The following is a 9574-nucleotide window of genomic DNA, read 5'->3' as shown; positions in this document are numbered from 1 at the left end:
CATGTCTATTTTGAAAGGGGCGAGCCTGCTTGGGGTTTACACAGGACACTTAAAAACAATATTTAGAGGTCTTGATACTGTTTTTGGTCGCTGTTAAATCCTAAAGAGCTGCAGGGAAGTAGAGCAAAAATTTCCCAGCCTTCTACGGGACCCAGACTCTTGGATCGGGTGCCGTCTCCCCGTGGGACATGGTTGCTGCTCGGCTGGACGTTCCCTTCTGAGGGCTGAAGGATTTTGGCTCTGATAAAAGGCAGCCGACTTTGCTCACCTTGGCGTTGTGCCGCAGAGAGGCAGGAGGCCCGGCAAGGACCCCCGGCGCTGGGTGTTCCACCTGAATCCAATTTTCTGCATAAATGAAGAATTTGGAAGGAATTTGGAAGAACTGAAGAATTCGGAAGGAATTAAGAAGGAATTCGGAAGAATTGAAGAATTTGGAGGGAATTTGGAGGGAATTTGGAGGGAATTTGGAAGGAATTTGGAAGAACTGAAGAATTTGGAAGGAGTTTGTCTTCTCCAAAAGCTTGTCTCAAGTTGAAGAAGCGGGGAAGGGCTGGCAGGGACGCTGCCGAGAGCCGGCTCGGCTGGAGCAGGTTGCCCAGGGCCTCCTCCAGTTGAGTTTTGGGTATCTCCAAGACCAGAGACCCCACAACCCCCCTGAGCAACCTGTTCCTGTGTTGGCTTACGGTCACCTTGGTGTCCACCAAGACCCCCAGGGCCTTCTCTGACAAGCTGCTGGGTGGGCCACAGCATGTCATGGTGCCTGGGGTTGCTCCTCCCTTGGTGCAGGACGTGGCAGTTCTCCCTTCTTGAACCCCATGACGTTCCTGCTGGCCCATCTCTCCAGCCTGTTGAGGTCCCTCTCATGAGGGGCAGCATGACCTTCTGGCACATCAACCGCTCCTCCCAGTTGGGTGTCATCTACAAACCTGCTGAGGGTGTGCTCTTGCCCCATCATCTCAGTCATTAATGAAGATGTGAAACAGTTCTGGCCCCAGTATGGGCCTCTGGGGAACACCACCAGTGACCAGCCTCCATCTGGACCTTGTGCTGCTGATGACCACCCTCTGGGCCTGGCCGTTGAGCCCGTTTTCAGTCCATGCTGATGACTCCTGACCATCTTCTTGTTGGGTGCAACCCCTGGTGGGCTTTGGCTTCCTCAAACCCAACCCTACACCTCGGGCAGCATCTGTATCTTCCTCCCACATCACCTGTCCCTGCTTCCACCTCTTGTACACCTCCCTCTTGTCCTTGAGGTCAGTCAGGAGCTCCTTGCTCGTCCATGCAGACCTCTGGCCACCTCTCTTTGTCTCCTGCCTGTCAGGATGGCCCATTGTTTGGCTTGGAGAAGATGATCCTTGGAAATCAACCAGCTCTCCTGGACCCCTCTTCTCTCCAGGGCTGTATCCCATGGGATTCTTCCAAGCAAGTTCCTGAAGAGGCCAAATTCTGCTCTCTGGAAGTGTCCAGGGCGGTGACCCTGCTTTCTGCCCAGCTCCCTCCTTAGGATCTTGAGCTCCACTATCTTAAGCTCCACGATCCCATGGTCACTGCAGCCAAGGCTGCCCTGACCTTCTCATCTCCAACCAGCTTGTCCTTGTTTTACAAGGGAGGTCCAGTGGAGCACCTCTCCTCGTTGGCTCCTCGGTTGCCTGGCGCAGGAAGCCATCCTCCAGACAACCCCTGGAGTGGTGTGTCCAGTTTTGGTCCCCACCAGAAGTCAAGAAGGACGCAGACAGACTGGAGAGGGTCCCAAGGAGGGCCAGGACGATGGTCAAAGGGCTGGAGAACCTGCTCTAGGAGGAAAGACTGATGGAATTGGGTCCCTTCTCCCTGAAGAGGAGAAGGCTCGGGGTGGACCTCATAACAGTAGTCCAGGACTCAAAGGGTGGAGGCTGTCTCTTCACAAGGAGCCCCGTGGAGGAGACAAGGGGCAACGGGTACAAGTTGCACAGGGAGAGGTTTTGTCTCAACTTGGGTTGTACAGTGAGACCAGTTGTTCACTGGAAGAAGGTCCCTAGGGACACGGTGGAGTCCCCATCACTGGAGGTTCTCAAGATGAACGTGGATAGGGAGTGGGGTAATCCCATCTAGGGTCCCTTCTTCATTGAAGGTTGGACCAGGATCTTTCCAGGGCCAATCTGGGCTGTCCTACGGGTCTCTGATTGACAGCATCCATCCCTGGGGACTTCCCAGATGCGCTGCCCACCGGCTCTGACCCGGGCATGCTTGTCCCTGCTTGATTTACAAGCCGCTGGGAGAACGTAGTTGATGGCCTCCACCGGCCAGGAGCTGTGAACCTGTTGGGTGGCTTTGAGCTGCGCATGGAGGTGCAGATGGGGGTTGAACAGAGGGTCATCTTTTGGGCAGGGTTCCTTGACGTCCTCCTGGAGGTTCCTGCTTGGCTTCAGAGAGGGCGACCGCTCCCAAGGCTGGTGTTTGGTCAAACCTAGTTTATTTGCCGTGAGGGACAGATGTCTTCACCGCTCCGCCCAGCCATAAAACACCCCGGGGGCTGGAAAGCCCCGGCGGTGGGGCAGGGTGGCTTCTTCATCCAGCCCCATGGGAGAACAGGGGTGAGAAACCCAATGTGGTGTCACCCTACGTCCCCATCAAACCCGGGTCAGATCTTTGGTGGTCACCTTGAGGTGCACCTTGCCCTGGCGCTGTGGTACCTGGGGCCAGCACCCTCTGGGTCAGCACCCTCCATGGCCACGTTGTGACTTGATACCACCCCTGTCCTCGCTGTCACCCTCCCTGCGCACGTGGTGCCTTCCCAAGGGGACCCCCATGGCAGGGAGACCCCAAACCCCGTGGCCTTCCTTCTGCTGAGCCCCGCAGGTGGCCGGCAGCACCCATCCCCAGGGCCGGGATGGTGGCCTGGGGACCAAAGGGGGACGGACTTGGCTCCCGGATGGATTCAGCCCACCAGGAATTTCCCGGTGGCAGAGTCAACCTGCGGGAACGCCCATGACGGCGCCGTCGCCGCGTCCAGGGCAGCTCCCATAAAAGGGCTCCCCGGCACGGCGGGTGGCAGGAGGCAGGATGAGGCCGTGCCGAGCGGTGCTGCTGCTGCTGGTGCTGGGGCTGGCCAGAGCCACCACGCCGGGGCCGGATGGATCCACCCCGGGGTCGGCTGGATCCGTCCCGCCGTCCCCGCCGGGGCTCTGGGCCGTGAGCTACGGGGACGCCGTCTCGGCGGCCGTGGAGCTGCTCAACGCGAGGGCCGTCAGTCCCTACGTCCTGCGGCTCCGGGAGGCCCAGCCCCGGCCCGGCTGGGTGAGTGCTGAGCTCCTCCGCACTGGGGGCGGTGCAGGATGTGGCCCTTCTCAGGGCTGGTTCTGGCCCGTTGTGGGGCTGGGTCTGACCCCCCGTGGGGATGGAGCCCACCCAAGATGGGGCTGAGTCTGACCCATCTCCAGGCTGGATGTGGCCCCTCTCGGGGCTGGATCCGGCCCGTTTTGGGGCTGGGCGCTGGGGACAGCGGTGCTGTGGGTCCCTGACGGGTCCTGTCCCCTCTCCCAGCCTGGGGACCTGCGGCACCGGCAGGAGCTGAGCTTCACCATCGAGGAGACCACGTGCCGGACCCCGGGGACGGCCACCGCCGCCTGCAAGAACCTCTGGCTTGGGGTGAGGCTTCGTCCCCAACGGGGAGCAGCCGATGGGGAAACTGAGGCACGGGGGGGGGGTTGGGGCTCCTCTCAGCCTCGTCTTCCTCATGTCCCCCTCTGCTTCCCCGCAGGCCGTGAGTTGGTGCCAGGGCTACGTCTTCCTCGAGGAGCAGCAGCCCATGGTCGAGCTCTCCTGCGACAAGTCGCCCACCATGGTAAGAAGGTGCCCAAAATGGCACCGTCCCCACCGTGTCCCCTGGTTCCCCTCCCCGGCTGCCGTGGGGCACGTCCCCAGGGGGTCACCCAGACCCCCCCCCTCCCCACATTTGACGCCGTTCCTTCTCCTCCCAGCTCGGCCGTATCCGGACATCCAGGCTGACGGATTTTTTTGCCAAGATCAGGGAGCGTTTCAGGGGCTTCTCCCGGTGCAGCAGGATCTGGATCCGCGACAAGCTCAACCTCAAAAAACCCGAGGCCTGAGCGGGCGACGCCGCGTCCCCCCCCGCCCTGTGCCCCCCGCCCGGGCGCTCTGCTTGCAATAAACGTCCCTGCAACGCTCCCGCTGTCACCCCGGTCTCTGCGGGTCCCTGCGCCGCCCCGACCCCCCCTGCGCCCCGCCGGGAAGCGGGGACGGTCCCCGAGGTCCCACAGACCCCCCCCATGCCCAGCCAAGGGGTTCCCAGGGCTGGGGACACCCCGGGGATCGGGGCCGTGTCCCCGAGGGGGACCAGGCGTGCCACCGCCCGCACTCGGGACACGCTCAGGACCCCTCTGCCCCGCGTCCCCCCCCCAAAAAAAAACTGCCGCTCTGTGGGCTGGGGCCGGGCGTTTCCGGAGGGGAGAGCGGAGCCCCGGGGCGGGTTCCCCAGCCTCTCGTGGGGGGATAAAAGGGGACACGGGGGTGGCCGTGGGGACAAGGATGGTGGCTCCTGGGCGCTGGTGCTGGCGGTGCTGGGGGGGGCCTGCGCCCTCCCCGCCCCGGCCCCCCTCGCCTACACCCAGGCGCTGGCCCAGGCTGTCGACTCCCTCACCCGGTGAGTGCCACCGCCTGGGGACACTGCTGGGTCCCCCAGTGTCCCCATGGGGACATCGGGGGGGGGTGCCAGAACCTGTGCGTGGTGGGGGGGTTTGGGGTGTGGGATGCAGAGGGATGCTCTCCCCACGTTGGCTCCAGGCACCCACTGATGGGTGCCATCTCTCCCTGGTGGGTGCCACCGCACTGTCCCCATCCCTGTCCCCGTCCCCGCAGGACGTCCAGCTCAGCTCCCTGCATCAGCTTCACCATGATGGAGTCGTGATGCCCGGGGCGCTCGGGCGCCCGCCCCGACGCCTGCGAGTTTAAGGATGACGGGGTGAGAGCCTCGGGGGGCTCATGCAACCCCAGGGCCTGGGGGCGGGGAGTCGGGGGGTCCCCATGGTCCCCCCCACCCCGTGACACCTCCTGTCCCCGCAGCCCATCTGTGTCAAGCACTTCTGGCCACTGCTGACGGTGGCCGTCAAGATGGTGGCCGCTGGCATCAACCTCTTCAAGAGGAAATGAGACCCCCTGGAGGGGCCGCCATCTCGGGGACCCCCCCCTTGACTCCCCCTCTCCCCAAATAAAGTTGCTTCCCGGCCCCGCTGGGTCACCCCGCTGGGGACTGGGGACATGCGGGGTGGGGGGTGATGCTGCTGGAGGAGGGTCCTGGGGTGGGGGGAGCAGGGTCAACCCCCTGGTCGGGCACCGGCCTCGTGCGGGGACGTGCGCCCCCGGGACCGGGTCCCCCACTGTGCCCCGAGACACCTTGGGGACCCGCGGGTCCCCCGGGAGCCTGTGCCAGCCGCGGGGACCCCACGGGGCTGCATGTGGGGCACAAGCCCCCAGGACCGTTGGCCCATTGCAGGGTGGAGGGGACGGGAGGGGACATCCCCAGGGTCCCACGGGGCCACCGGAGCCGGGGCTGCTGCCATGACCCCGGGGTGGCCGCTCTCGGGGCGCAGGGGTCCCCGTGCACCCTGTCCCCAAGTCCCAGACTGCCGGTGGTGGCCCTGGTGGCATGGCCGAGGTCGATGCCCGGACCCCCCGGGCAGGGGTGCGCCATGGGGGTCCCTCGGGAGCTGAACCCCCGTCCCTGTCCCTTCTCTTGCAGCTCCCGGGGGGGCACAGAGCCCCGGTGCCCCCCGCCCCCCGCCTCCCCTCTGCCAACGCCACCGTTTTGGGGACAAAACGCCATGGGGAGATGACACCGTGGGGACGATGGCGGAGGAGGAGGGGATGTCCTGGGGGGTCCCCGAAACGAAGCCGGGCCCCGTCCCCACGTGGGGACCTTGGGGGCCGGGGTGTGGGGCCGCACACGAGGCTCCTGCCCGCGCCCCCTCCCCGTCTGCCTCAGTTTCCCCTCCCGCCGCCGCGCCCCGGAGGCAGCAGGAGCCCGGCTCACGCACCCGGCCGTCGCCGGCCCCTTTATTCCCTCAGCCCACGCGGAGGTGGCCCCGGGCGTAGATGCTGATGCTGATCCTGGGCCGAAAACGCCGGATCCTGCTCAGGAATCGCCCGAACCGGCCCCGCTGGATGAGAACCGGCTGCCGGAGGGACAAGGGGGTCACTGGGGTGGGGTGGGGGGACCCTGCACCCAGGACCCCACAGCTGGGACCCAGCACCCTGCACCCAGGAGCCTGCACCCAGGATCCTGCACCCAAGACTCCACAGCTGGGACCCCATCCAGCACCCCCCACCCAGCACCCCCCACCCAGGAGCCCACCCAGGACCCCCCAACCAGCACCCTGCACGCAGGAGCCCACCCATGACCCCTACACCCAGCACCCCCCACCCAGGAGCCCTCACTTGGGAGCCCGCACCGGGGACTCAACACCCAGGACCCCACCCAGGACCCCATTTGGGGACCCCACGCTTGGGACCCTGCACCCAGGACCCCACACCTGGGACACCAGCACCCTGCACCTAGGAGCCGGCACCTTGCACCCAGGTCCCTGCATCTGGGACCCCACCCAGGACCCTGCACCCAGGACCCCACACCCAGTATCCCACAGTTGGGACCCCGCACCCAGCACCCAGGATCCCGCACCCCGGATCCCACACCCAGGAGCCTGCACCCAAGTCCCCACACCTGGAAGCCCACCCAGGACCCCCCCCCCAGGACCCCGCCCAGGACCCAACACCTGGGACCCCAGCACCCTGCACCCTGCACCCAGGTCCCCGCACCTCGGACCCCACCCAGGACCCCACACCCAGGACCCCACGCCCAGGAGCCCACACGGGGGACCCCACCCAGGGACCCTGCCCCCAGGACCCCACACCCAGTATCCCACAGCTGGGACCCAGCACCCTGCACCCAGGACCCTGCACCCGGGATCCTGCACCCAAGACTCTGCACCCGGGACCCCACCCAAGACCCCCCACCCAAGAGCCCACACAGGGGACCCCATCCAGGGACCCTGCCCCCAGGACCCCACACCCAGTATCCCACAGCTGGGACCCAGCACCCTGCACCCAGGACCCTGCACCCGGGATCCTGCACCCAAGACTCCACACCCGGGGCCCCACCCAGGACCCCCCACCCAAGAGCCCACACGGGGGACCCCACCCGGGACCCTGCACCCCGGACCCCACACCCAAGTCCCCACGGATGTCCCAGGACCCCCCATCCCACCCTCCACCACCCACAGGGTGGAGACATCGGGGTGTCCCTTTTGCGGGACAAAACAGGGGGCAGGAGGAAGGACACCGACACCCAACACCCCACCCGTGGGGTCAGTGGGTGCTGCCCCCCCCCGACCCCCCACTCACGTCGGAGGAGACGTCGGTGCAGCGCAGGTCGATCTCGGGGGAGCTCTGCAGGAGCTGCACCGGCCCCGAGCACTCCTTGATCACCTGGGGGGGGGGGACACCCAGCGTCACCCCGGGGACCCCGGGTGAGGGCACCCAGGACCCCCCGGTGTCCCCCTCGCCATCCTCATCCTCACCCCGTTCTCCCGGAATTCGCAGTCGTCGGGGTTCAGCTGGGCGCTCGGGGCGCACTCCGTCTCCATTATGGTGAAGTTGAGCCCCCGCAGCGTGCTCAGCTCGACGCCCTGCGGGGTCACGAGTGGGTGGGGGTCACGAGTGGGTGGGGGTCACGAGTGGGTGGGGATGAGGAGTATGGGGGGGTCACGAATGGGTGGCACTTACAGGGGCGGGCTTGGGGTCGGCGCTGAGCAGTTTGAGTGGGAGATCACGAGTGTGGGGATCATGAGTGGGGGTCGTGAGTGAGTGGTCTTGAGTGGGCGGGGGGTGTCACAAGTGGGGGGGTCACAAGTGGGGTGGCACTCACCGGGGCGGGCTTGGGGTCAGCACTGAACAGCCTGAGTGGGGGGTCATGAGTGGGGGGATCACGAGTGGGTGAGGCACAAGTGAGAGTCACGAGTGGGTGGAGGGTCACGAGTGGGGGGTCACGAGTGGGGGGGATCACAGATGAGTGGGACTCACGGGTGAGTGGGGGGGTGTGAATGGGGGTTCATGAGCTGGTGGGGGCCACGGGGGGGTGGGTCACGAGTGGGGTTCACGGGTGAGTGGGGTTCACGAGTGGGTGGGGGGTCACGAACGGGGTTCACGAGTGCGTGGGTCACAAGTGGGGTGGGTCACGGGTGAGTGGAAGGTTGTGAATGGGGGTCACGAGTGGGTGGGGGTCATGAGTGGGTGGGAGGGTCACGAGTGGGGGGGTGTCACGAGCGGGACGGCACTCACCGGGGCGGGCTCGGGGTCGGCGCTGAGCAGCCTGAAGGCTTTCTGCACCTCGGGGCGCTGGTTGAAGGAGTCGACAGCCTGGGCCAGCGCCTGGGTGTAGGCGAGGGGGGCCGGGGCGGGGAGGGCGCAGGCCCCCCCCAGCACCGCCAGCACCAGCACCCAGGAGCCCGCCATCCTCGTCCCCACGGCCACCCCCGTGTCCCCTTTTATCCCCCCACGAGAGGCTGGGGAACCCGCCCCGGGGCTCCGCTCCCCCCTCCGGAAACGCCCGGCCCCAGCCCACAGAGCCGCAGGTTTTTTTTGGGGGGGGACCCGGGACAGGGGGGTCCTGAGCGTGTCCCGAGTGCGGGCGGTGGCACGCCTGGTCCCCCTCGGGGACACGGCCCAGCTCCCCGGGGTGTCCCCAGCCCTGGGAGCCCCTTGGCTGGGCATGGGGGGGGTCTGTGGGACCTCGGGGACCGTCCCCGCTTCCCGGCGGGGCGCAGGGGGGGACGGGGGCGGCGCAGGGACCCGCAGGGACCGGGGTGACAGCGGGAGCGTTGCCCGTAATGGGTTGGTGCCTCCCGGGTTTGCACAACCCCGGGTTTGCCCCACCGCTTGCCCAACGCCGGGGGGTGCCCCCCTGCCCCCCACCCTCTGTCACCCCCACACACGCACACGTACGACCCCGAAATATCTTTATTCCAGCCCCACTGGGGACAGGGGTCCACGGGATGTCCCCAGGAGGGACACACCGGCGGGGGGCTGAGGACGCGGGGGTGGCCGCGAGGACGACGATGATGATGGGTGACCCGGGCTGGCGCCGAAGGCTCGCGGGGTGCCGGGGGAGCGGGGCTGGGTGCTGCCACCGGGCTGCTGCGGGGGGGAGAAATAAGGGTGGGCTTCACCCTGCAGCCAAAAAACATCTCCAAATTGGGGGAGGGGACACGTCCCCACCACTGGCACCCCCCGAGGATGGGGGGACCCGGAGCCCTCACCGGCTCCCGGCCGCACTCCACCATCGACAGCGGGACGTCGGGCAGGAAGGCGAAGACGGAGACCTGGGCCATGCACCGCTGTACCTGGGGGACGTAGCGACCCTGAGCACCCTGGGGACACCTCGCTGTCCCCACTCCGTGTTTCAGGGGGACCTGGTCCCACTTACCCTGCCCGGCCGGGGCTGGCAGCCGGCACCGCGGCGGTCAGGGAGGGTTTTGGGGCAGGCGGGCTGCCGGGCGGTGAAGTTGATGCTGAAATGGGTGCC

At 66.6% G+C, this 9574-nt stretch overlaps 2 protein-coding genes and 1 pseudogene across 2 annotated transcripts; 2 read left to right on the top strand and 1 right to left on the bottom strand.

Annotated features, from left to right (window-relative positions):
* Positions 1–2500: 2500 nt before the first annotated feature.
* On the top strand, positions 2501–4128 carry LOC142078360 (cathelicidin-B1-like). The gene is made up of 4 exons (XM_075140827.1): positions 2501–3276; positions 3523–3627; positions 3740–3823; positions 3960–4128. Exons 1-4 carry the CDS (start codon positions 3043–3045, stop codon positions 4086–4088), a joined length of 552 nt encoding a protein of 183 aa, XP_074996928.1. The 5' UTR covers positions 2501–3042; the 3' UTR covers positions 4089–4128.
* A 140-nt stretch (positions 4129–4268) lies between these two features.
* LOC142078420 (cathelicidin-3-like) lies at positions 4269–5148 on the top strand (annotated as a pseudogene).
* Positions 5149–6025: 877 nt separating this feature from the next.
* Positions 6026–8505, bottom strand: LOC142078359 (cathelicidin-2-like). Its single transcript, XM_075140826.1, has 4 exons — positions 8332–8505; positions 7572–7679; positions 7396–7479; positions 6026–6170 (listed from the first exon to the last, which is right to left on the bottom strand). Exons 1-4 carry the CDS (start codon positions 8503–8505, stop codon positions 6060–6062), a joined length of 477 nt encoding a protein of 158 aa, XP_074996927.1. The 3' UTR covers positions 6026–6059.
* Positions 8506–9574: the final 1069 nt, after the last annotated feature.

This window comes from Calonectris borealis, chromosome 2 (genome assembly GCF_964195595.1).
Source record: "Calonectris borealis chromosome 2, bCalBor7.hap1.2, whole genome shotgun sequence".
Lineage (NCBI taxonomy): Eukaryota > Metazoa > Chordata > Aves > Procellariiformes > Procellariidae > Calonectris > Calonectris borealis.
Note: the sequence above shows the minus strand (reverse complement) of the source record. Positions and strands in the feature narration are given on the sequence as shown.

Bases quoted from the DNA above. Each gene is read 5' to 3' on its own strand.
- LOC142078360 (XM_075140827.1), top strand. From the start codon at position 3,043: ATGAGGCCGTGCCGAGCGGTGCTGCTGCTGCTGGTGCTGGGGCTGGCC. The intron at 3,277-3,522 runs GTGAGTGCTGAG...CCCCTCTCCCAG, and splicing joins CCCAGCCCCGGCCCGGCTGG to CCTGGGGACCTGCGGCACCG. The intron at 3,824-3,959 runs GTAAGAAGGTGC...TTCTCCTCCCAG, and splicing joins GCGACAAGTCGCCCACCATG to CTCGGCCGTATCCGGACATC.
- LOC142078359 (XM_075140826.1), bottom strand. From the start codon at position 8,505: ATGGCGGGCTCCTGGGTGCTGGTGCTGGCGGTGCTGGGGGGGGCCTGC. The intron at 7,480-7,571 runs GTGAGGATGAGG...CCCCCCCCCCAG, and splicing joins GCGAATTCCGGGAGAACGGG to GTGATCAAGGAGTGCTCGGG. The intron at 6,171-7,395 runs GTGAGTGGGGGG...TCCCTCCGGCAG, and splicing joins GCACCGACGTCTCCTCCGAC to CCGGTTCTCATCCAGCGGGG.